The 26,824-nt window shown below is 39.9% G+C and overlaps 2 protein-coding genes across 3 annotated transcripts; both read left to right on the top strand.

Annotated features, from left to right (window-relative positions):
• The first annotated feature begins 367 nt into the window (after window positions 1-367).
• On the top strand, window positions 368-7,027 carry si:dkey-79d12.5 (protein BTG4). The gene is made up of 5 exons (XM_058647061.1): window positions 368-605; window positions 3,560-3,737; window positions 3,838-3,972; window positions 4,982-5,312; window positions 5,978-7,027. Exons 2-5 carry the CDS (start codon window positions 3,565-3,567, stop codon window positions 6,197-6,199), a joined length of 861 nt encoding a protein of 286 aa, XP_058503044.1. The 5' UTR covers window positions 368-605; window positions 3,560-3,564; the 3' UTR covers window positions 6,200-7,027.
• An 889-nt stretch (window positions 7,028-7,916) lies between these two features.
• kcnn4 (potassium intermediate/small conductance calcium-activated channel, subfamily N, member 4) lies at window positions 7,917-26,056 on the top strand. Of its 2 annotated transcripts, XM_058647042.1 has the most exons (10): window positions 7,917-8,377; window positions 12,791-12,886; window positions 14,646-15,082; window positions 18,532-18,667; window positions 20,305-20,322; window positions 20,765-20,875; window positions 23,161-23,282; window positions 24,064-24,133; window positions 25,160-25,326; window positions 25,474-26,056. In XM_058647042.1, the coding sequence occupies exons 1-10, from the start codon at window positions 8,120-8,122 to the stop codon at window positions 25,475-25,477; spliced, it is 1,419 nt and encodes a 472-aa protein (XP_058503025.1). In that variant the 5' UTR covers window positions 7,917-8,119; the 3' UTR covers window positions 25,478-26,056. The 2 variants fall into 2 exon arrangements, with proteins under 2 accessions (XP_058503025.1, XP_058503026.1); XM_058647043.1 differs by lacking the exon at window positions 20,305-20,322.
• Window positions 26,057-26,824: the final 768 nt, after the last annotated feature.

Raw genomic sequence — 26,824 nt, 5'->3', positions numbered from 1 at the left:
TATGTTCAATGTTAAGTAATGTTCAATGTTCAAATTGACACAGCAGCACAAAAGGTTGTGACAAAATGTAATAAAAGATGAATAAAAATAGAAATTGCAACAGAAACAAACTGGACATTTAACATATTACTTGACTAGAAAAAGTATTTTGATGGTGAAACTAAAAAGAGCAGAATAAGAATATCTAGTCATGACATTAAAGATTTACAATGAGGGACAAACCACAAGGATGATGACACATGACAAAATGTGGCTGTAAGAAAGAAACACACACGTACACACCTTGGCTGTCCATATATGGTGTGGCGGGGCGTGTTCTGCTCGCGGCTGCTGAGGAAAGGAAGTGAGTCACACTTACGGTAACGTTACGTCCTCGTTGCAGCAGCAACAGCACAGCCGAGAATAAGGAAGCAACATGTACCGACCATAATAACCATAATAACTCTTACACATCAGCAGCACACGGAGGAGAAGAGACACGCAGCCACGAGAACAGAAGAGGGGAAGCCGACGACACGCAGTCACCAGTGGATACTCACGCACATATACAGAGTGTGTGTGAGAGAGAGAGAGAGAGAGAAAGAGAGGAAACATTGTTTATTATCGTGAGTACAGATTTGTTATTTTATTAATTCCCCTTTTAAATGTTTGAAGCCCATTGTTGTGTCTATGTACGTTGTTGTAACTTTGAAACCTTTAATTGTAATCTTGTTTCGTTTTTGTTTTTTTTTGGTTTATAAAAGTGTTTCACTGAACTTGTTCTTGTTAGTAATGATTTACCGCATGTCTTTGTCCAACACGAACTTTCTAAACGAATATAAAGCAGTGTTAACGGTATTTTCTTGTGTATTAGGGGTAACTAAAGTGTATCTTCACGGTAAATACACTGTTTCTGCTGAAGTTTCGGGGTTTCCACTCACTGGGGGTTTCCACGCTCACAGAAAACACACTTCACTGCTGTTTCCAACGTGTTTGCTTCAGTTTCCTTTGTCACAGCAGAAAAAACACAGAGCAAAGAAGATGTAAATGAGTTGGGTTTTTATACCATTTTCTGTTCCTTTCTGCTTGTTAATGTGAACGTGATACTTCTTGAGTCACACACGTGTCCACCTCCTTGACTGTCCAGTTGTGTTTTATTGTCTCCTTTGTTTCAGGCAGACGCGTTAACAAGTTTCGTTTTGACCCAAACATTGAATTAGGACAAAGGATCTCTGGTAGTTTCACTTGAAAAAAAAAAACCTCTGTTCGGACCTGGTCATTAAAGAGACTCAAGGATTAATCGAATTTAGTTCCTTTTTTAAATTCTAAGATTATGGCTCTTATTTCTTACCGTAAATGTACCTCTTGTTTTTATATTCTTTGAGTATCAATAGTCCATGTGTATGATAGATGTTCTGCAGCCAATGATTTAAACTGAAACAATTTAATTTCCATACATTCCAATTAATATAGAAAAGAAACACTGGTGTTAACTGACATGACTCTGGATTTTACCCCAACATGCACACGACTGTCCACAGAGACACATTAATATTAAACTTTAGGGTTAGCATTACATATGTTTTAGGGATCCTTTCAGGGATCAGTCATTTTGTGTGGCGTTCTATATGATTTCAACTTCATAGATGATAAATATTAATATTTTCTGGTTTGCAGGCTTCTCTATGGTCGTAAACTATAAATGTTTTGTTTGTGGGCCCAAAAAATCGGAGGATGTCATTAATTTGTGGTGTGGGAAACGCTTATCAACTACCAATTCTATGTCCATAACATGCAGAACTCTGTTAATCGAGAGAATAATTGACAGATTAATCTGTTAGGAAAAAATGGTGTGTTCCAGCTTCAGATCACATTGACTGTGGTGCGACACGTCTGTTTGGCCTAGTTTGGGAAGAAGCCATTTGACACAGAGGAAACGCAGCCGAGGCACATCTCTGTTTGATAACCCGTCAAAGTGTTGTCTTTACACGTTAAGTTGAAAACACTATACGCAGAGACTCTGCGATAATGGTAGTAGGTCACTGCTCAGTGCCTACACCGCAGTAAACATGGAGCTTTTTGTTTTCAGGGCAGAGCCTCTGATTAGATCACAGAGAAGAGTTACACAGTGGTGTGATTGAGATTTTATTTCCTCCAGCATCTGAAAACCTGCATTATTTAATGTGCTGGTGTGATGCAATTCCACTTGAAAACATGTCATGACTCATCCTGTCAAGCTACTGAAGCAGTAGTCATACGTGAGAGGTGTCATGTTGTCATTGAACAACTAGACACACGGCTGATAAAGAATAATCAGGTGTGTTATGTGTTGGCCTTGAATACACATACTGTAAGATTGATCTTGCCTTGTTTCAGCTTCTCAATCGGGAATATTTACTTACACTGTTTTATGAATTTGTGAACATATTACAGTGAGTATGAACATTGGACCTCAACAGGAGAAATAAATTCATATCTGTTTTGAATTCCTACAACGTGAGGAGGACTTTAAGTACCAAGTTGGGTTAGAATTCTTCACAGTTATTGCAGAAATCTCAGACTGGTTAAAACTAGGGGAAAAAAACGGTGCTGTATGTCAGGCAAAATGACATCCTGCAGGTCAACATGCTGTGCAACCCTTACCTGGCGGAGAGTGTCAGGCATACTGTGCTGAGTTACGTAACCCAGGAGGCAGAAACAACATGAGGAATACATACAATTTGACTCGTTTACCTGGCAGACTTAATAACTGAGTGGAATATCAGAGCGGCTGCCAAACATAAATCTGATGACAGGCTAAAGCTCTCAGAGTTCATGTAATGACAAAACACACATCTGTTAGGGGTTTAAAGTCCCTACTACTCTTACTTGTTGTGTCAGGAGCTCATCACAGCTTTCAGAGAAGGCTGTGGCTCCATCTTTCTCGCGCACAATAGTAATTTTCTCTCACAACAAATTACACAAGCAGAATTGATAGTGGCCTCTTTCAAGCCACAATAACACGTGAGAATCTGCAGCTGAAATGTTCAAGGCTCGACTTTCTCATCGGAAGCATCTGTGGGGTGTTAACGTGCCACAGAGTTCGAATTTCCTTTGCCTTTGTTGAGCTCTCTCCTCTCTCCTGGTCACGCTGACATTGGCACTGAACCCAAACAGACACGCTATCAGAAGATAAACAGCACAAAGAGCTCACTTGATTTGTATGTCCAAGTACTTGTATGTCAAAGCACCCAGTGCTTTTTTGCATCTTGTTTGCCTGTATACAAACTATAGCCTTTGCAGGCACACGAGTTTGCCTGAAGGTAATAAAAATAGGCAGCTCAGGGGCAGCTGCACAGGGAAATGTTGTTATCTCTGCAACTGCAACTGAAGTTCCTCCTCTTTCGCATCTCGCTATAGGAAAGTCACACTCTGTTACCAAACAACTCTTATCACTCAGATTCTTTGTGCCTTGGTTTGGGGAAAAAAAAAGAGATTGTGTGAAGTGATTATCGAAGCACATATTCATGTTGAGACAGAAACACTACAGTGTTTTTTTTTTTGCTGCCTCAACTGATTTGTTTCTTTTTTCTTTCTGCAGACATCATGAAAAGAGAGGTGAAGGCCGGAGTCAACTTCCTCAAACGCCTGGCTGTGGCACGTGGCAACCTTGACGAGGCCAAAGCAGAATTGTTTGCTGAGAAGCTACAGCAACTTTTGTGCGACAAGTATGATGATCACTGGTATCCTGACTGCCCCATCAAAGGCCAGGCATACAGGTAAAAACCATATTACATTGTTGTGTCAGTGTCAGTGATTCCTGTATGAGAGAGGAAGATGTTTATACATGATGTAAACTTTTTTTTTAATCATTCATAGATGCATCCGGATAAATAATGGAGTCCTCTGTGATGAAGTTCTGAAGGCATGTGAAGCGAGTGAGCTCACGCCCGCTGAGCTGCGCCTACCGTCTGAAGTCACAGTGTGGATTGACCCACTGGAGGTTTGTGCAAGGTGAGTCATAGGGTGACACACACTGATGCTTCAACAACAAGGCCTTTCTCAGACTACATCCACACTACTCCATTTTCATTCAAATTATGCATAGATTCTGCTGGAGGAGGGGTCCGCTGTTCACATGACCCTTTTTTTTTTTTTTTTATATATGTGTCAACAAGACAACAAAGAAGATATTTTACAAAATGACTCCAACTAAAAATATCCTCACATTTGCGATACTGAACCCCTTGTCATGATCTGTCTCTGTAAAGAACAAAAGACAACCACTTGCGTTTGTTTGACCAGTTGCTTTTGCCCATACGTTATATTGTGGAACAGTAACACTATTTACTTTAATTTTACACTTTTATTTACAATGTTTGAAATTTTGGAAGGAAAAACAATGATTTTGTTGGGTAAAGTTTGTATTTCTAAAGCTGAAACATTAACCGCCCTGAATTTAAAATACATGAGAAATGTATTGCGTAATCAATATCAGTTAGAAAAAACTCTTGCTGCAAGTCAGGGCACGGTAACACCGTATGATGAGAAGTAATTGCCTTTGAGGGAAAGTGTTAAATAATTAAAGGAACTGCCTGATTTGTATATTCATGTTGTTTTGTGAGAAAAAAAAGTATGACAATGCTGCTGTTCTTATCAGCTGTGAAACAAAAGCTCTGTTAACAAGTTTCAGTTTCACCTTGTCGTCTGTCGAATATAAGAAACACTTTTATTGAAATGTGTTGTTTCTTGTTAGAACTTCTTTTCAAAACCAAGCCAACAATTGCAGAGAAGAGAATCAGCTTCCTGTTTTCACCCGCATGTACATGCCCGGTGTACCTGAATAGACGTGATATACGGCTTCAGGTGTGCTACTATGGATACGGAGCTGAAACACTTTTTTATTTGAAAACACGTTTTTAACGGGTAGTGTGGATGTAGTCTCAGTCTAGCCAGTAAGTGTAAAAAGAAAGAATATGGGTGAATAAAAATGATTTTAACTGACCTACTCCCTCTTTTACAGATCTGGAGAGAACAGCAGGCCGTTCACAGTAGCCACTTTTAAAGAGGAAGAGGAAGATGTGAAGGCAGAACAGGATGACTCCTTGATGGATTCATTAAATCTGGAAACGTCAGATTACCACTCTGCCACTTCCTCAGATTGTGGCTCGGCCACGTCAAGCGACACAGAGGAGGAGGCGGTAAAGGACGCCGAGCCTGAGGGAGAGCAAGAAAAAGAAAAACAGCTGGTCGTAAAGGAGGAGGCGGCAGAAGGCGACGCCTACGCGGTAGTGATGGTGCCAAGGATTCGGAAACGTCACGGCGCAAATAAAGTCAAATACGTCGGAAATATGGTAAATCATCATGTCACAGTTGAATAATAAGGTTGATTATTCCACAGATGAAAATAGTTCCCAAGAAATGCACTAATTCATCCCTTTTGTTTCAGTAACATTCCAAAAAAGTTATTTCAAAGAGATAATAAAAACAATGTTTGTGACCACTTCTTCAGTAGTAGAAGTAAAAAAGTATTTACAAACGAGGTTTGATGGTTATGGCTTTTAAAACTTTTTTATTTATTAATTATGAAAGTGCAGATTTAACCCTTAACAACCTTCATGGTTGGATTTAGTACAACAGATTCACAAATTCAACAAGAAATGGGGATTGTGTTGAGAAATGTACCTACATCATCTCTGAGTTTGTCTAACTTAACACGTCAGCAGTGTTTTACAATATAACAGAAAGTACCATCTTAGCCACAGTTGCAGAAACTGCTGTTGGTTTTGAGCAAAATGTGTAACAAGAAGTTTTGATACACACCCGCAACATTTTGTTACTCCACTAGAAAAGTACAGACTTGATGTCTTTCTTGGTGTACAAACTGTTTATTTTGAACATGAGCTGCTTGAGTTACTCCCATGTTAAAAAGCTTCAGCCTTGGACATGGACATCAGTGTTGGAAAGCCTCCACCGTCCCTGCTAATCTCTTTACTCCATCCATTCCCTCTATGTTCAGCTGCCTGCTAGCCTCCAGTACTTCTACCACCCGGCACCAGTTTGGCCTCAGTACAAGAAGGCCGCTCCAGTCTTCCTCACCACAGTGTGTGCACCTACAGCTCAGCCGCCACCTCCCCCTCCCCAGCAGCAAATATTCGGCTACTACATCTTGCCACAGCCGCCTCCACAGTTCATTGTGCCGCATGCTGCTCTGCAGCCGTGGGGAGCCGTGAAAGGTTAAGACCTTTCAGGATCTCAATCTGGGAAGCATGCTCCGAACATTTCCACTGTGTAGCTCAAACTTATTCCTCGCACAACCTGTAATGATTTGTCTTTACTTTTTAAAATACTGGTGACTTGTAATTGATTGCTTGCACAGAGACACGCCTTGAATGGAAAACCCTTTTTTTTTATTCTTGATCTGTAATTCCACACGGCTCTATTTCCACATACTGTACACATTCAGATTGACTCAGGGACTCTAAGCAATATTCTCAGTGCCAAATAACTTTTCAGGTGTTATTTGTTTGTTCTCACCAAATGGGGTCCACTGTACTGTACATTACTTCACCAATGATCCATGTAAAATGTGATTCAGGGTTTAAATCTCTTGTAGCTAGAGTGACAATATCTGTATATTAAGAAGACTATTTTTTACTAACTAACTGCTTGTAAATACTTGAGAACTCGCACATCATGCAGGTATAGACTGATGCACACTTTCTAATATTACTTAGCCTTTGTTGTAATTTATTGGGCCACCAGTGGGTGGCACTAAACTCACAGATAATACATGAGATTGAATCGTTTTCATGAATAGTGCCTGCTGCATATTGTAAATGCTGAGATACGCTCCTTATTCAGATGTCTTTAATTTATGTCCTGCATAAAGCTGCCTTTTTAATTTCACTCAATTAATCAATGTGATGTGTGCTTAGTTAATTTTATTTGTTGGTGCATATACTGTATATTCTACTGTTCATGCTGCTGTGAAGCTCATCTGCGTGTTTAAACATTGTTCTGCTATTCACTTTTTACTGCAGTGCATTAAAATGAACTTCTATCTTAAGCTGTGTTTACTTTGACAGTCGTTGCTTTTGGGTGCAGTGTATTAATCTGTGTCTCGCAACAATATGGTTTGACAAGACATCAGGTCAGTCTGTTTCAGCACGTGCTGTCAGTCCCAGCTGTGGTCACAGTAAGGAGCAGCAGCAGCAGGATGCCGCAGCGGAAGGACTCCTGGGCGCGTCATTAAGCCCAAGGTCGTGACGCTGTTCCTCCTCAAACGGGGCCAGTGAAGCGGGTGAAGGACCAGTTTGTTTAGCCTGTGGTAGAAATGACCATTTGAATTCAGTAACAGGGAATGAATGGACCTCATAGTAGATCAGTTTGTCAAAATAGGAAAAATAAATGCAGCCCCTAATACTTTGGACAAGAAATGGATGACCAAGGAATGGAAGCAAGGGAGTCATTGCCAAAATAGTTTGAACAGACACAGTTACTCAACCACAAGATGTCACTGCAGCTCCTGTGAGACTGCACCACTCACCACTGATGATGTTGTGCTTTAACAACAATAATACAAATGAAATAATAATTACACTCCAGTGTGGATACACAATATTTCTTATCAAGTTTGACTTTTTCCAGAGAGGACAAACAATGATCCGTGGCTTGATCCCCGATAAATACAAAACAGAATTTTCTTGTCTCAACGAAATTGTTCCATAATCCACCAAATGAAATGCTTATCTGATCAGACTGATCCAAATCAAATAAAGTATAAAACCAAAAAAAAAATTGCCAAAGAACATCTTGTTATTGCTCTTAATACAGTGGACCTGCATGCGCACACACCCACCCACACACCATTCATTTGTGGCCGGCTGACGCACGCTCCTAAGATTATAACTCGCGCAAATAAGAGCACATAACCCGCTGCGCTTCAGTGCGCGCAAAGACGCCGCGCAGGTTGGCAGCAGTAGTCCTATTTCAGAGATGGCGTGTGCTAGAGGCAACGTGCTTTGGCTAACCCCGCAACTTCGATGAGCAACAAACGCACGAAGGGTCTGGTACACAGAGTGCCCACCGGGCTGTGCCCTCTCCAACCTGGGAGCGGAGCAGAGTGGAGAGCTGACAGAGACAGACCGAGGAGGATGAGATGGAGATGACAAACCGAGACTCCAAAGTGGAGTGTGTGAAGTGCGATGGTTTGATTAATTCGGCCAAGGTATCCGTGCCGCTGTCACTTATCGGGAAACGGGCAACCATGGAGGGAGACGACCTGTACAGGTTGCGAGACAGGAAGGTTTTATTGGAGGATAAAAAGCGCCTTTGCGTGTTGTCTTTGGGCACCGCTCTGCTCGGGATTCTGCTCATGATAATCCACGCTGAGATATGTCCCTTCGTTTATAAACCGGTAGGTTAAAGTTTCCTACATTATAGTTGTATACACCTGCAAATGTATGTAGACAAGAGCATGATGTATAAACGTGTTGTATATACTGTATATTCATGCCTCAGGGAAAATAAATCAACAAGAATCATCAGGAAAAAAATCACAAGTTAAACTATAGTGACTGCTTTTTACTCAAATCTCCAAACTTGGATGATTCACTCTGTGATGCAGCTAAACCTTTGACATCACTATTCACACTGCTATTGTCAGCTGGCTAAGACACTTGACTGTTGTCCCACGAACTCATCATCAAATGTCACCACAGTGGAACCAAAACATGTTATTGCTTTGCTGCTGCTGCTGTGTGACAGCTTCTTCAACTCCTCACAAGTGTTAAAACCATGCCAAAAATATTCCACAGATTGATATTAAACCCTATTGTCTATTGACGTTTGACAAATCTAGTAACTAAATGAACCATAATTGGTGCAAAAATAAAAACAACGTTGTCATGATAACTTAATTAGCAGACAGCACAGGACCCGTGCAGCTCAGCAGCAGAATGTGCACCTGGTTTTTGAACCTTCCTGACCCTCTGATTAGTTAGTCCATTTCCAGACACACAGTTTGGTAGCACAGTCTCATGACATTAACATGCAGATCTCAGTGGATAACAATGCCAGGCCACACAATCAACAAATTATTAACTCCCCCAGACTTCCTACAGCACACGCCAGTTCCACATGTGGAAAATAGTTCTCATGCATGCCACAAAACATCGGACCACCTCCATGCTGTGAAGTCAGTGATTGATTACAGTGTCAAAGCCCCACTTTTGTTAACTTGCAAACTTTTCAGGAATCTATGGAAATATGGCCCGGCATTCAAAACCATGCCTGGTGCGTTTAAAGAGAGTTGGACCTGGAGAGAGACACGGTTGTGAAATTACCAGGGCTGGCACAACTTTGACAATACTATTCCAGTTTACAAATGTGAACCAAGAACAGGTGTTGTCCGTCCATTCCTAACATCAGGCATCTGCTTCGGTACCATGGAAATGCTGATGCACTGGAAAAGTGCTCTGTGCTACAATGGAAGTGTATTATTTTCGAGAGGCTGCTCTGCGGTTTTAATCACAGTTTATATAACCGTTGTCAACATTCATCTGTTCATTTTATGTGATGCTCAAGTCATGGATGTGAACTGCAACGTCTTCCTCCTCTGTGGACTCACATGACCTTTGGTGACATTGGGGCATAATAGTAATATTGCATTTCTTAAGTCGTCTATCGTGCAGGGCGTTTTTGAAGATGCCCTATCAAAGTTAATGGCAGTCTACAGATTTATATTTCAAGCATACCTTTTCATAGTTACACACAAAAATGGGGGCTATTTATGGAACCTTTTTCCACATTTTACCTCTTCCCCTGCAGCAAAATTGCTCACAGTACTTCAGGCTATCTTTCCACATCATTTAGTGTATAATTAGTGTTTGCACGACCAGTCTAGAAGTCGCTATGTCTCTGTGGGTTTGCCTAGACCAGAACCAGGAGTGTGCACTTCAACCCGGAAGCAACCTGAAGTCCAATTGTCTGCATTTCATTTGAAAACTTTCCAGGAGTGACTTTATAGACCAGAACAATATTTACTCAGTATGATGTCCAAAGATTATTTTTGATGTTTGAATAGGAGTTATGTTGATTAATTTTTATATGTTTTGTTCTAAAATGTGTTAGTACATCTCGAGGCATGCATAAGGCCCCACTGTTCATTTGACAACCTTAAGTTTCAGAAGATCCTTCCATTAAATATATGATGCAGCACCCAGTACCTGCCATTCCACCTGCAGTCACTGCATGCTTCTCATGAGACTGTGTCACACAGTCTTTTATAGGTTTATATTTTTAATTTGATAAGAGGTCATTGATTTGCCTCATTTCTTTTGCATTTTTTCCCCCTGCTGTCAATATTTGTGTCATCTTTTAGGATAATATTTTTCTGTCAATTGCATTGTAGGAAAATGAACAGCACTATTCATATTTATGACTCTCGGTTTCATTTTTAAGTTAAAAGTCAAATTGTTTAAAGTTATTTTAGGTGTCATGGGCACATTTTGTATAATACGATAGTGTCATATAGTGTCATAGGTTGACAAACAAAAAGAAAAAAACCCATCCAAGGCCAAAACTAACACAGAAGCTGTTTACATTGCTGGAACAGGATGACCAAAAGTGGTCCAGGTCTGGCCCACATGTGTGGGGACTTTACAGAGAGTTTGAATCATCAAAATTAACTGTCATGGTGATTAGTAGTCACAGACCACTGCCTTCCTGCTAAGGAACATTAGAATACTTATACATTATAATACTGTCACATGCTGTAGTACTGCAGATAACCAATAACTAAGTCGCTAACTAAGTTTCACACAGCAGGATTAAATACTCTGTTTGGCAGGCTGAACGCTTATTTTTCCCCTCTTAGACAGCGAATCAACCACACCCATCATTTACACTGTTTCTGTGATGCCAGGTGAAGCTTATGAAACCTCATTTAACTCGACCAAGTATCTCTCACGCTGTTATATGCTGTGTTTGATAAAGGGTGAAGCTGTAAAATTCTGGTTTATGCTTGGGACACAAGCCACCTCATAGTTTTTGGTTGTTATTAATAAGATTTTACCCCGTGTTATATATCCTGTCCTGTGACTGTCCCACTAGTCTAATCTTGGATAGTATCTGTAAATCTGTTGTAATCTAATTGCAATGTTCTTACAGGATACCTCAGGTTCCGCATGGACTAACAAACCAAATTAGAAAACTAAAGTCAGGTGCATGCATTATTGTTTTGGAAAGTATTTATTTATTACAGAACATACTAGCCATAACAATGGGTGTTTGTGGGGTCAAGGGTTTTTTATTTATTTTTTTGTTAAGTGTAAAGTGACCCATCTTGGTTTACTGTGTCACTTCAGACACAAGAGTACGAGAAAGTTGTGTTTATCCAAATTGTGCTCACCAGGTTTTAAATGACTGTTTTCAACAGGACAAAAAAAAGACCATGTTTGAGAAACCGGGCACGGAGTATGTTATTGAAGTCTCTGTTATGGAATGTGGTGAAACATTGAGCTTTTGTGGGGTCTTCTAATTAGCCCTGGATGAAATACAGACGTGATGCGGATGCTACGGGAGAAACTGGAAAACGACGTGCCTTGCCAATGGACGTCACACCATACCACCTACACGCTTAAGTTTCCTCAGATTTGAAAGTTTGTGATTATCGTTTGAACTGTAAGCCACATTAAACTGCCCTTCCAGTTAAAATCTTCCACTGACGTTGCAACAGCTGTGATGCATGAGACATGGGCGTAGCTCTTGAACCTGCTGAGGCTATTGCTAATTTCTTTGTCTTAATTGAGTTATTGAAAACATATCGTCATTCATGAGCAAAATCATCATAGCGTCTGTAACTGTGTCTCCTGCTGTCAGGTTCCTGGAATGGAAAGTATTTAATTACAAGCATTCCTGTTCCTCTAATTGACCGGGTTTTTATGCACCTTTTTGGAGTGCATTGCAGAATCAGTATTTCCACTTTTGGAAACACATTAACAGCCCCTACAGTGCTTAAATACACTGCATAAATACAGGACATTAAATTTAAATTAGTTCCATTACATCTTTTATGAAAAGGCAATCTCTGACACACTGTTACAATAAGAAAGGGAGGATGATCACATGCTTGAGAGCATCACAGAGGTGAGAGAGCGGTTGTTGGTAGGTGGTAATTATTGAACAATCTGACAAGTCTTTGCCAAAAGGCTGTATTTTGGGAATGTTTGCACTTGATATTTGACCAAGTTATAGAATATTATGTTAAATAAAGGTGGAGACTGTTGAGTTCATGCACACTTACTGGGGTGCCTGCATGGTGCAGCTGGAAAAAGCACTTGTCCTCCACTGAAACTGCTTGGGTTTGGCAGCACAGTTATTCTTGGTAAGGAAACTGGTGTGGCATCTGTCCATCGCACAGTGTAGAAACTCCTCTTTGTTGGTCAGGCCTGTCTGGGGGGAAAATACAGTCATTTCAATGAAATAAAATAAGTAACATTTAAAGTAAGAAGAAACATTTTGAATAACAATGATGCATGCATGTATTCTCTCTATCTAACCAAAGTTTCTATTTAATATATAAGATCATTTGCTTACATAGAGGACAATATACTGCAAAAGGAACAGTTCCACAGCTCTGCCTGTCAGGAGGTCACCGGCCAGCTGTTACCATGTTACCAAGAGACAGTTTGTTTTGTCTGCTCTTGTTTGACATAATAACATGTACTTGATTTGGATTTTTGTGATATTCTTTCCACCCAGCTTTAATGAATCAGCTGTTGTAAAAGCCTCTTTTTTTATTGCCCTCTCTCCTTTGTTTCCCTCCCAGGGCACAAATATCGCCTTAATCGTCAACTGTTCCATTACACTGTCCACCGGGTGTCTCATCGTCCTCATTATAGCTTTTCATTACAAAGACATCAGGGTGAGTTTGCCTCGGCCTTTGTTTCCATCAGTTCGGACGCACTGTTTGCATGAGTGAGAGACTGAGAGAGTGCAGATGCAGTACATTACTGATCCTCAGGGCTTGACTTACTTTATTATTTGCACCATTTTCTTTTATAGTGGGCAGTGTGCAATGCAATTTATTTATTTATGTACTCAGTAATGTTCTGTGTGTAAAATGTAGGTGAACTGATTTTTATTTGGCAGAAATTGAAGATACAATAATTATACTGTATGAAATGTTTTTTAATTACCCCAGAATGAGCCTTTTATATTCTCTGTTGTCATTTTGATCACCATATATTTACAATAGCCCTCATTGTACAAAGTAAACATCATTTGAGTTTTGATGCTAACTGACGGCTACATAGGTTCTCACTTGGAAGGTGGGGGATATTTGGCTGCAACACCTATAAATCCTATACTAACTCATAGAAACTACCTTTAAAGATGGCAGTATTTTTGTTTTGACTATTGTTCACTGATCTAGAAGGACTAGCGAACATTATCTCATCATATTTTACAGAATGACAATAAAGCTTTTCCATTTATTTTGTTATTTCCAAATGAAATTGATTAAAATGAGGCTTTATTATATGTATATACACCTTAGAGCAAATGCTTTGCTGTATGCATATAACACCCTACTTTAAAACCACTGGCTACAAAGACATGTACCATTTTGCCATTGTGGTCAGTACAGTAAATACTGTTTGTTGTGGGTTTTGTTCTCTAACCTGAAGTGTTTTGGGTTTTTTTTTGTTTCATGTCTGATACTAGAGGGGTCCATAACAACAACAAGCATGTAGGTGATAAGGAAAGGCAGGTTGAGGGGTGGAGACTAACAGTACATGACCAACAGCAGTGATCAGTGGTGATTCCTGACAAACAATAATGCAAGAAAAAGATCTCTTACTTAGTAAGAAGTGCAATACAATGAAAACACATTGAGGAGATACACACATTCCCTTATATTCTTTATGTCATCTACCAATGCAAACCACCATATACACGATATGGACAAAAGTATTGGGATGCCTGACCATAACACCAGCAGGGCCTGTAATGACATAATCAAAAACATATACAGTACTCTAATATCGAGTTGCGTGCCCCTCCTTCGCAGCTATAACAACTTCCACACTTCTTGGAAGACATTTCTCAAGATTTTCAAGTGTTTCAATAGGAATTTGTGCCCATTCACTCTGTAGAGGATTTATGAGGTCAGGCACTAATCTCTGTTCCAGTTCATCCCAAAGGTGCTCGATGGGGTTGAGGTCAGGGCTCTGTGCGGGCCAGTCAAGTTCTTCCACAACAAACTCGTCAAACCATGTCTTTATAGTCCTTGCTTTGTGCACTGGGGCAAATTGATAAGGACCTTCCTCAAACTGTTGCCACAAAGTTGGAAGCATAGCATTGTCCAAAATGTCTTGGTATGTTGTCCTTCAATGGAGATAAGGGGGCTGAGCCCAAAGTCGGAAAAACAGCCCAAATTCAAAAATGAACAGGTGTGGCCAAATACTTATATAAAGTTCTGTTTGCTCTTGTCTTCTCAACTGCACTGTTGACAGAATTATCCAGACAGGATTATTTTGTCTGATCAAACACTTATAAATAGCTTGAAAGTTGTGTATATTTGGCCATAATCGTATAAACTTATTATGTTAGGATGTTTATTCTGGTTTCATTTTAAAATGTATTTCGTTTTCTCTCACTCTCACTCCGTCTTCATTTTTCAGTTGTTTATCAATGATCACAACCAGGTGGACTGGCGCATTGCCTTGACCAGTCACAGGATTCTTGTGATCACACTGGAGCTGTTGGTGTGCTCCATCCATCCTATCGGCACATACTGGAAGATGGGCCTTCACGTCAACTCCTCCTCCTCAGCTCCGCTCTGTGCCTCCAACCATCACAGCGGGGCCCTGATGAACTTGGAGCTGTTGTTGTCAGTGCTGATGTTCCTCCGTTTGTACTTGGTGCACAGAGCCATCCTTCTGCACAGCAAAGTGCTGCTGAGCGCCTCCTACAGGAGCATTGGCTCGCTCAACAACATCAACTTCACCTTCCGCTTTGTTCTCAAGGTACTGATGAACAAACACCCGGCTCGAACGCTGTTGGCCTTCATCCTCTTTTTCTGGCTCACTGCGTCTTGGATGCTTACGCTATGTGAGAGGTAAGCAGTCTTGTATAAAGTACCTACAGCAGAGTATCTTACCAGAAAATGACTTTGGTAGAAGTTGTAGTCACTTTTTATAATGTTACTTAAGTACAACTAAATGACATGACATTTACTGTACTTGAGCATCAAAAGTGATTTTCTGATATAAAATGTACTTACGTTTTAGAAGTAAAAGCAAAAGTATTACAATGGTAAGGTGAGTTGTCTTTTAACTGGAAGGTTGTGGGTTCAATTCCTGGCCCTGCTAGTCTATATGTGTCTTTGAGCAAGGCACTCAACACCATAGGGAAGCATGTGAATGGGTATGAAAGATGTGTGAATGGCAAAACTGTAGTGTAAAGCAGCTCATCAAGACTAGATAAGCTCTATAGAAATACAGGCTATTACTGTCTATAAGTCTTTTTCTGATTTTATTTGGTAGTAACGAGTAACAAAGATAGTTAGAGGAAATGTAGTGGAGTAAAAGTAAAAGCTGTTATAAATAATATAAATAAAGCACAGATATGTGAATTTTGTACTTAGTGTAAGTACAGTAACAAAGTACTTTTTACTAACTACTTTGTTATATTACAACACTGGAGGTAAGAACAGAAAACTGCATGTAAGGTAGCAATACAGATCGACTGGTCCAAACATCGTGGCATTTTAAGTTAGTAGGCAAATTACTTTCAAAATATGAAAACTACACTGTATAAATAGTACTAGCTTTGCATATAGGAGGCCCATATACAGTAGGGATCAAACTTTGAGATAAAGCAGTGACATCATAGACATCTGTCAAAGATAATGTTCCTTTGTTAAACATACAAAAGGGTATTTTAATGTGATTCACTCTTTATGGTGGTTGCAACCATCTTGATTAAAATGATACTTTGTTAGAGACGCTCGAGGGCAAACATTTTAGATAAAGAGGACAACGTTTCAGATGGTTTCAGTCCACTGATGTACCCTCAACACTCACTATATACTTCTTTATATGCTGTAGTGTATTCATAAAGAAACCTGGATGGAAACCATAGCCCTCACATGTGTGCACAATTTTGCAGCTGCAATATTTTTGCAGCCCATATGGCTTACTATTATTGTGTGTGGATCTGAACTATAAGAAGGGATTTGGTTGAAACTAAACAGAGTAAACAGTCTTTTATTTGCCGTCATACACATTCGCACACAATGTGCATTCAGTGCAATGCAACAGCATGTGCAAGTACTCAACTACACTGCTGGACATGGATGTGTTTTATCACCGAGCTGCTCAGTTTGGCTCAGAATTTTTCTGATTAATTAAATAAAATGAATCTAAGTGTAAAAGGCATTTGACACATTTGATTCCAACATATCATGTCTTTACTCGGTTGTTTTAAGGTTTATTTGTCTATGGAGGGGTTCCTGGACAAATATCACCCGGTCTTGACTAATACAAAATGTTAATTTTGTTTGCCTTCCATAATAATCTCTAGGATCAATAGATGTCATTTTGTCATTTGAAATTGACCTTTATATCTATGTCCTTAAGGATAAATGAATGAGGTAATAATTAAACAGATATTTAATTACCATCATCTTCAGAGGACATTACACTGACTTACTCTAACTTTAACCAAAGCAACTACTGGTTAACCCTAACGCTAACCTTAACTGACATGTTATATGTTCACCATAAAATACAATCATTTACATTATGGGGACTTCTTTTTCTCCTACAATGTGACTGTGTAAACAGACTTAGGTCCCCATAACATGTGTAATACCTGGAAAACACAAACTTGCATACACACATTGACTTAAATTAATTTCCTGGAGATTTACTCTAACCTTAACCATAATTACTACTGGCCTAACCCTAACCCTGACCATAACCTAACATGTCTTCACCTTAAAATGCAGTCATTTATGTTATGGGGACTTGATTTTTGTCTCCATAAGGAAGACAAGTCCCCATAATATGACTGTGTAAACAGATTTAGGTCCTCACAACATAAGGAATACCAGGTATACACACACACGTAAGTGTGTTTCGGGGTGACATTATTAGTTTCACCTGTGTCTTGTGTATCACATGTGTCTTTTTAGTTTTGTTTGTCTTTGTTCTGTTTGACTATGGCCCAGCTTTTTTCCGTTGTGTCCCTTGATGAACTGTATTTTAGACACTGAGTTGGTTTTTTTATTTTCCTTTTATCTGGCGCTCACCTGGTAGCCTACTTTTTTTGGATTCCTTTTCCCCTTTGAGTTTAATTTCACTGCAGGTTTTGAGTCAAGAGAACTTTTGTTGTTTTTGCGCGCGCACACACACACACACACACACACACACACACACACACACTTTGATGGTCAATTTGAGTTTCCCATTACAGAAGGATTTCGAATAACTGATTTCATGATCATATTTTAGGTCTCAACTCAAACAAGTTTTCCCTTAAATGTGAGCCAACTAAATGTCAACCTGATGCTCTGCAGTCTGTTTGGCTGTTTGTACAGCGTGAGGTCATTTTTAACCTTGACGGGAGGTTTCGCCTTCAGTCTCACAAGTCTCGGTGTGTTTTCATTTGTCAGACATGATGAAGGCTCTCGTGATTGATAGATGATGAAACCACTAAACCTTTTACCGTCATGTTATAGATAATTGCCACATCCCAGGAGACCAATGTACACCCATGCACTGTAAAGGACCCTTTTGTGTGGTTTCTGCCAAGTACACATTTGCTTTGTTGGTTCTCACCAAACTGTAGAGCATTAACATTTGATTAACAGTTTGACATACAGAGCACACCTTTATCAAACACACCACATTCGTTGTGCACAAGACAGTGTTCAACGTTTTGCTTTACCTGTACAGAAGTTACAGGCAGATTCACAGACTGATGGCTTGGGTTCAGACTTAATTGGCTCTTTTTTCTCATTATCATTCTGGTTTGTTTACATTGTAATGACATGATAAACCACATAAGCCTTACCCTGTACTCAACACAATGACAATTTGACAGTATCATCTGTAACCTACCCCACATACGTTGTGCAGTGTTTCCTCTGGGACTCTCTGCTCCAACACACCTGATTCAAATGTTCTGCAAAAGCCTGATAACGACACATTCATTTGAATCAGGTGTGTTGGAGCAGGGGAACTTCTAAAACATGCAGAACACTGACTTTTTAATGGAGAGCAATTCTCTGACTCATAACGATAGTCCTTATATCAGGGCAGCCATCTCTTTCAAGGGCATGAAAACAGCACACCCGCCTCAGTCCTCTGCTCATTTGCCGTCCACACTGTTTGACTGTGCACTGAGATGCCACATCAAAGCTTACCAAAAGAAAAGCTGTTGCCTCGTTGCTTCATCTCAACAGAGTTGCCACGACCACACCATAAAGAATGTGGCCAGGACCTCATTTTTGTTATGACACAGTCTCATCCTCTTTTTTTTCTTCTTTTCTTCTTCACGCAGACAAACCAAAGCATCAACAGGCCACATAGACACGTCTCTGTGGCTCATAGCTATCACCTTCCTCACAGTGGGCTACGGAGATGTGGCGCCCACCACCAGCTGTGGAAAAGTGGTGTGTCTCTTCACTGGAGTCATGGTAACTAGGTTGGCTTCCTGATAGGAAAAAATTTAAAATTTTATTTAATTTAAGATATTGTTAATGTTTTAAAAGCAATTGAGTGAGTGAATGAATGAGTAAATGAAAATATGTATACAAATGAACGACAAACAAATGAAAAAAAAGGAGACACAAATGATGTGTTGCATAGTACAAGGAGCACGAGGTGAGTTTTGGCCTGTTAGAAAATCCAGCTCAGCAGTCGTAATGTCTAATCGTATGTCTAGCGTACCTCACATTTCTTTGTGTGCACTACCAGCTTGATTATGCACAAGAAAGTAAGATGTTCACTCTATTTTCTAATTTATCTAATTTTGTTCCATTCCATGTTGTTTAATCAGAATATTCTCATTCATTCTTCAGTCTGTTTTCTTCTCAGCATACTTCTGTTCTGTGGCATGTTGTTTGCCTACATTTCGGTTCACGCTGGTCCATATCGTCCTCTCTGGTTTGCTTTTTTCCCCTCTTCCATTTCTGTTCTGTTCCATTACAGCAACTCTTCCCGCATTTTCCTATTTCATTTTTCCCGGCTCAGTCCAGGCTCATTTCGCTTTGTTCCACTGGTTATCTTGGACACGCTGGACACTTTTTTGTTTGGCCGTACACGCCGGTGGTGCTGACACATATGAATGCTTTCATTTCCTTGAAAGTGCGATTTAGATCACAGCTTTAAATAAATGCACGGTGCCTCTGCAGGAGGAGACTGAAGCTGTCAGCACTGCGCACTGAGCAGTTTGCTGCAGTCACTGGCTCTTTAAGTTAATTCCATCATTCAATAGAATCATTATAGACACCTCAGATTATTTCATTCTAAGCACATGATCTAATTAGAGCGAAGCAGACTCTTTCAATACCTGTTTTCTCGACCGAAGCAAGATGGGAGGCACGGTCACAGATGAAGGTGGAAGATGAAATGGATTTGGGAACTCAATTTTGAGATAAAACACAAAGAGTGACAAAGTAAAATAAACAACTGAGAACAGACATGAGACTTTCATCTCCTGCCAACTGCATCACTTGTGCTGCTTTCGTTTGTGGTACACAGATAAGCGGCACGGTCATGGTTGTGGATGGTGGTTTAAGACACCACCTTGTGACAAAATGGAAAACAATCTCGTTCCTCTATTTCTCCATATAACTTGTTTTTACAACCTTCCCTCCTTATAAGGGAAAACTTTCCACCATATCCATTTTTAGGTGGTTTATTGCTTTTGGCACTATTACAACGGGAAGGGGTGCCAACCTGTAGTCTTGGAAAAAAATGTAAAAATTCCTACTCCCATCGGGGCAGTTGTGGGAGTCAGTGACTGGGGTGATGCTCACACCTGTAACATGGCTGACAGTCTCAATGCTCAGCACTTCTGCTCTACTCCTGCTATAACTCGCTTTGCAACTGTGAACATGGGTTGACAACACTGTTGGCCTTCCATCACGATGTGAGGATGGATCTCAGGGAGTAGTCTGTACCTCCCAGGTTTCACAGGCAGTGTAATGATTAATATTATTTGGGGCTGTGGGAGTAAAATATATCTTTTAAAACTCTGGTTTGTGCATTTTTTTTATGCCCATGCATGATCTTACTCTCTTTCTCTCTCCCTCTCACTTTCTAATGCAAGCTGGAAAGAGGAAAACAGGTAAAGACCAGCAATCATGTGTCATTATGGTGATGACAGGTTCAGTGGAGTGTTTTGTCTGCATGTCTTATGATGTGTTTATTCGTGCGAAGATGTGGACGTTATTTGCTCTGTGGCCCTTTTCGAATACTCACTGTCATTCCCTGTCCAGCAATAGCACAAAGCTATTCTCAGAGGAAAGCCACACTATTATAGCAGTGCCACAGATGCCTGTGTTTAACCATTAGACTCACTGTATAAATATAACTCTGATTTATTGGACGAAACCTTCCATCAACATTCACTTTTCTGAAGTGCCTTCCCTTGAGGGTAATAGTGATGCAAAAGAGGCAAGAGCCACTGTCTGTATTCAGACAAAGTCAGATATAAAGATCAGCTCTAAAAACATCAGTAACCATACCAACGGCTGTGTGTATGTGTGTGTGTGTGTGTTGGGTTTTAGGGTGTAGGCTGCACCGCCATGTTGGTGGCAGTCGTTACCAAGAAGCTGGTTCTAAACAAAGGAGAGAAACATGTGCACTTCTTCATGATGGACATCCAGATCTCTAAAAGGGTAAGAGAATATTATAACGTCCATGTTATGGAACACTGGAATATCAGAATAACAAACTGGCTCACGTACGTCATTGATCAATTATTAAAACAGTCCATTATTGTTTTTTAGACAGACATTTGAATGTTGCAGTATTTTTGTACCATTTCAATTTGGTGTCCAGCTGTTCTGAATCCCTTGTTTTGGCCCAAGTATACCACAAAGGCAGAGTAAACTTCACATTATTGCTCTACGTTTCTAAATATGTTAATATTAATGTACCTTAATAGATGAAGAGGCTGTAAAGAGTTAACTGAGTAGTTATTCATAATGTTTTTCAAATAGTCCTGTTAATTCTGGGGGGGTCTAACACACCATATCTGAAGTTAATGAGGAGCAGTAAATAAGGCAGCATTTAGCCTGAGGTGGAGAGTGTTTGTATGCCTGTCAGTGTTTATTGTTTTATTGTAGTCACTATAGAGAATTGAGTCAATACAGCTGTGAGTGCAGAAAGATTCAGAAAGTCTGTACTGAATGTTCTGACAGTAATAACATCATTTTATTTAAAACCAACACTGGTATGTATTGAGAGATGCTTGTTAGTTATGTAAAATATGTCAGTCAAATGTATCAAGGCGGAATTCAGACAGTTGAGCTCACAGCTGAATATTTGTTTTTACAGTGTTTTGTGCTTTTAGGTTTTTTGTTATATAACTGCTCTTACCTACGTTTTAATATTCTTTATGTTTTTATGTTTTCAGGCCACATGCAACATTACACAATAAAGTTTTTTTTTCTATGGTTTGACTGATACAAGCCAGATAATGTGTCTAAAGTGAAATGATCTAAGATGTGGTTTTCCTGTGACTAAATAATCCCTAAAGGCATCAAAGTCTTTAAAAAATGTCTCCCATATAATACAAGCATTTTTTTTTTTACATTTGAAGGTTCTTAAAAGGGGCCTAATATCTATATTTTTGTAGCACTTTTGTGATTACTCAAATGCACTTCCAATAATAAGTACGTAGTAGAAACAGCCACTCACACTCCCCTCCTCTCAGAGGTGACAGCTGTGTAAGAATAAGAATAGTCAGGAAGGATGCGTCACTACTTTCCACGTTGTGTGCATGTTTTGGTTTGTGACTTTGTTTATAATACTGTATTTAAGAGACACCACAGGACGTGGTGGTGTGGGAAAAGTGGAGGGAGATGAGGTCTGCTTACCTCTTTGTAGCTGTTTCAAAGCATTGAGCAGAGGAAATAATCTTCAGTCCAGGATGGTGCGCTGATTCAGGCCAGGAAACTGGCTGAGCTTACGTGTGTTTGTGAGCGTGTGTGTGGAAGTGACTTGCAGAAGAGCTTGTCCTCTGTTTGCAGCCTTGAACTGGATTCAAGTGTTTGCTTCTTGGTGGGAAAAGGAAGGTGTGTGATCAGTGACAAGGAAACTGAACCATGAAAATAGTGTTACATAAATCAGAATACTTTTTTTTACTTTTTGCGAACATGTAGGTATGATCAATGAGCGACTTGATTGAAGTTCTACAAACTTAGTTCTATGGCTTCTTACCAAACTGTAAAGTAGAGGTCTGACTGCGGTAGGTACACAGCTTTGGAGGATACAACCATTTCCTTTCTCCCAGTGGCTGCATCCGGTCACTCGGTGCATCGTTATGCTTGGCTTTGGTTGTTTTGGTTTGAGAATAGGTTTTTGCACGTGTGCGTGCATCCTTCTGAGCTATGTGGCACAGTCCAGAGTTTCACTGATGGGAACAAGGAAAGACATCTGGATGCAGACACTGACAGCGTCTATTAATAACCCCCACAACAGGACCAGAGTGACATCATCATGGGGCACTTACAGTGATTTGGGCAGGAAGACAAACAAACACGAATAGAATCAAAGAGAAAAGTGCCAAAAAGGGGGATACTGGAGTAATCCTGCAATACCTAAACCTCACTTATGGTCTGTATGGCCTGTTCTTTAAAGGCTTTGTGTACAAGGCTTTCTGAGGAAATTAAGACTTCATAGTTCTGCTTTATCTGAAATCAGCATCTTGGAGCAAAGGGGCAGAACAGGAAACACTGTCTGGATTTAATCAGCTTACTTTGACGACACAGAATTTTATTTCCTGTATTAAAATGATTGATTTAAACCAGATTCTGTTGAAAGAATAAGATAAGAGCTGGGTGTTTCTTCGGTCAAGCCTGCAAGGTTGATTGACTTTATCTTGGTGGTTTTATCGCCACTTCTGTGCTACTGAAACTCTCTCGTGTAATCAGTCTGTTTGGATGTTTTTCTTTACCAGATCCGTCATGCTGCTGCTAATGTGCTGAGGGAATGCTGGCTGTTGCATCGCACCAGCCTGACAAACGGCAACCGCGGTGAGCACCGAAGACACCAGAGATGTCTTCTGGAAGCCATCAGAGTGTGAGTTACTGTAAAGAAAGATACCTTCAGGCAGGACGTGTGAAGATGTCTGAGCGAGGGATGTAAGTGGGTGGCTTTCAAGCCTTACGTGTGTATTTTATGGGCCATTAACTTTATGTCAACATGCTTAACCGCAGAGTCACACTTTTTAATGGCTTATTTAGATTAGACATTAGATTTGTTGGCCTTTTTTTCTGTGCAGCAGGGCTCAAACTGAACTTTGATTTTAATTTGTTCAAAGCACAAACCTCTTTTTGAATATTTACCATAATCATTATATACTGTACATCACTTTGTGGACACGAAAACATGGAGTGTCTTTTTTCGTGTCAGTGAGCCAAAGCTCCAAAGTGAATTGCATCAGGCAGGAAGTCCAGAAGGTGTTTGGTCATTATACTGACAACAGGATTATGTGAGTGTTAGTGTGGGTGGAGGGGTTGCACATCCTGCTTTACACCAGGCTGAACGCTATAAATAAATACACAGTGGAATGTAGGATGAACCTCCACACCTTGGGATTATAGTGTTTACATGGAGAGTTGCCTGAAATATTGGGTTCTGTTCATATTTCTGTTATGGATCTCCTTTTTATTCACCCGTATATGTCATAAAAATGCCCTCAAATAGTGATTTAAGAGGATCTGCATTGTGCCCAAAAACATGACAATCTACTGGTCTTACCCTCGCACATGAATGTAGATACTGTTGCCTCAAAGCAAAATTTGGAGATTTTGTATGAACCAGTTCTGTGTGACTGAGATCAAACCTTATTTTTGCACAGATTCCGTCATTTGCGCTTCAAACACAGACAACTGAGAGATTACGTGAGTGAGATGGTGGACCTCCCCAAGGTGAGCGGCAGCTGTCACAGGAATATTTGTGCATGTGTCACTGGAAACAAAAAAAAGATGACAAAGATCCCCCTTTAAACAGTCACGACTATTATGCCGAATTTTACGGTCTGCTGTTTATCTCTTAATGTTCAGGCACATTAAATGCTTGTTAAAAAATGGGAATTTATAGGCCCACAAGTTTTCCATGTGGAATAAACCCAAGATATAAAGATATCCCCTTGCAAAAAGCACTAGTGTTTAATGTGTTCATTTTCAAATTCATGCAGTAAGCAGATCTGCTCTCTGACTGACCACAAAAACACTGAGTACACACCAACAAATAAAACTTGTTGCTGTGGCTTTTTCCTGTAAAATCAGTTTGCTGAGGGGATTGTCAATGGTTGTACGTTTCTGAGTAGACTAATTAATTTCAGTGATTTTCAATATCCTGCCTGTGTTTGGTCTTTGTGAACAGGAACAATGTAGCATTATTTGTTATACTGCGTCCTTCATCTGTAAACAGGCTCTGTCAATACCTGACTGAGGGAGAGTTTTGTGTGTATACATCGCACGTGCAGGCCAGACAGGGACAAGAAGCATTTATCCTGTCAAACTGCTGAATGACTAGGTTTTTGGACTTTTCTTTCTGTTTTTATTCAAATTCCAACCTGTTTGCTTTCCTCGTTTCCTCCATTCCTCGTGGAATGTTGCTGTTGTTACTGTCTGCTGAGAGTCCTGGGGAGCTGATAGATTTAATGAGCAGTGTGTGAACTCATTTGACAATGGTCAAAATGTAATGGACATTGGTTTATATTTAAAATGTATGCAATGCAGTCTCATATGCATAAGACAGTATTTTAATTGTGGCATTATGTCAGTCGTTCAGCAGGAAATCTCGCAGATCACATATTTAAAATATGTCTGCACTGGACTTTGAAATGACATGTTGTGGTTTGACCCTGCAGTGTGTGTGTGTGTGTTACACACATGCAGTATTGTAGACACAAACATACTTACACTAAATTATTGTTGTTATTTTGACAGATGCAGATGATCATGTGTGACCTGAGCGCCAACTGGAATAATTCCTATCGGGAGCTGGAGCAGCGTATCCTCTCCATGGAGCAGAAGCTGGATGAACTCAGTCGCTGCTTCCAACAGACCTCAGAGCTGCTGTCTCAGGTCCTACATCACCACACTCCAGAGATCAGGTAAACACACAGAACTGCTAGTGATGCTGTGCAGATCTGCTAACAACACACTGCAGGGTGTGGTAGCCCTAATTCTTTGCTTAATTGGGACATGTTTGCTAAAGAAAATAACAACTTTATGTGTTTGGGTTCTTTTCTGTTTTACAGGTGACATGGCTCTGTGCTTTTGTTAAGAATGGAGACAGTAGGCTTCCTTCTGTTTTGTCATTCAAATTATCCATGAAAATGAGACAGTAAATCATCTCCACCCTCAGCTGCCCCAGACTTTTAACATACTTTGAACCAGCACTAGGACTAGCACACCTATCGGATCTCTCATCTTTTGGCTCTGTGCTGAGTGCAAGACACAGCGACTCACGGACAAAATAAGACTTCTATTCATCGTGGGAGAACATGTGCTGTGCCTTTTGGGAGATATGATGCAATTTTAGCTGTTGATAACGGAATTAATCTGAAACAAGGACTGTGGAGATCCATGTGACCCACTCAGTCCTTGCTTCCAGAATTACTCTTGTAACTGTCATTTGAAAGGTTTCATTGATGGACTCTGTTACTCTTATTCCTGTGGAATGAGATACAGTACACATCTTAAATGCAAATTTTATTTTAAATGTTGTAATGTGTTTATCAGTGTGAGGCTGACCTCTTTGCCTCATTCAAATCCTCTATCCAGTTGCAGTTGAGAAATTGCCAAGCTGGTTGTTGCTTGGAAACAGACTTATCCAATTATCTAGTAATTCATTGCTCTGCATTTCTTCATCCTAGGTAACAGTGAATACAAAACATGCTGCCCCACCAACAGAAGAAACTACTCATTAGATTAAGTATCTTTATTGGAAATTGTAAAAATCCTTTGGATCTTAACAGACGTCAAATTTAACTCATATCAATGTCCACACTGAAGGGTGCAATCATTTTGACAGTTTACACCTGTTCTCAGAACCGTTTTACTTTAGACTTGTGAGTGAATCTTAACAGCTCAACAGCTCTATCTAGTGGACATTAATACAGTAAACTATTATTGTGTCATACAACTAAACATTTAACTATCATAAACAGTGGTATGTTATTTTCAACCTGAATCATGTCTTAGAATGGAAGGGTTAATCAAGGATGGACAAACTGGACAAGCACTTCATCTGGAGGATAAACTGGAGTCGTGTTTCAACTCAACAGTAAAAAAAGGTTTCTTAGTTTAATTTGTACTTCAGTGCATTGTCAGAAGAACTTACGAGGAACTTACTTCTTTTAATATATAACATTTGCACAGGATAAAAGCATGTCCTCAGCCATCCAGAACATGCTTACATTACAAATTACTGTGTGACATGATTTTACTTTGACTATCTGACTTGGTAACAATTAAACAGAAGTGACTATCAGATGATGAGTGAAAACCTTCTTTTTTTTTAGTGTGGAACAGGTTGAAGAGAATGTGAAAACTGTGGTTAAGTACAAGTGTTTCTTTTTGTTTTTTTCAATTTTTGATTTTTGTCCA

Source organism: Solea solea, chromosome 13 (genome assembly GCF_958295425.1).
Source record: "Solea solea chromosome 13, fSolSol10.1, whole genome shotgun sequence".
Lineage (NCBI taxonomy): Eukaryota > Metazoa > Chordata > Actinopteri > Pleuronectiformes > Soleidae > Solea > Solea solea.
The sequence above is the reverse complement of the archived record's forward strand: the minus strand, read 5'-3'. Positions and strand labels throughout refer to the sequence as shown.

What these genes read in the sequence shown, in the direction of transcription:
- kcnn4 (XM_058647042.1), top strand. Translation starts at nt 8,120, where the DNA reads ATGGAGATGACAAACCGAGACTCCAAAGTGGAGTGTGTGAAGTGCGAT. An exon ending in ACATCCAGATCTCTAAAAGG is followed by an intron (nt 20,876 to 23,160) that starts GTAAGAGAATAT and finishes TTTCTTTACCAG; the next exon opens with ATCCGTCATGCTGCTGCTAA. An exon ending in CTTCTGGAAGCCATCAGAGT is followed by an intron (nt 23,283 to 24,063) that starts GTGAGTTACTGT and finishes ATTTTTGCACAG; the next exon opens with ATTCCGTCATTTGCGCTTCA.
- si:dkey-79d12.5 (XM_058647061.1), top strand. Translation starts at nt 3,565, where the DNA reads ATGAAAAGAGAGGTGAAGGCCGGAGTCAACTTCCTCAAACGCCTGGCT. An exon ending in CCACTGGAGGTTTGTGCAAG is followed by an intron (nt 3,973 to 4,981) that starts GTGAGTCATAGG and finishes CCTCTTTTACAG; the next exon opens with ATCTGGAGAGAACAGCAGGC. An exon ending in TCAAATACGTCGGAAATATG is followed by an intron (nt 5,313 to 5,977) that starts GTAAATCATCAT and finishes CTCTATGTTCAG; the next exon opens with CTGCCTGCTAGCCTCCAGTA.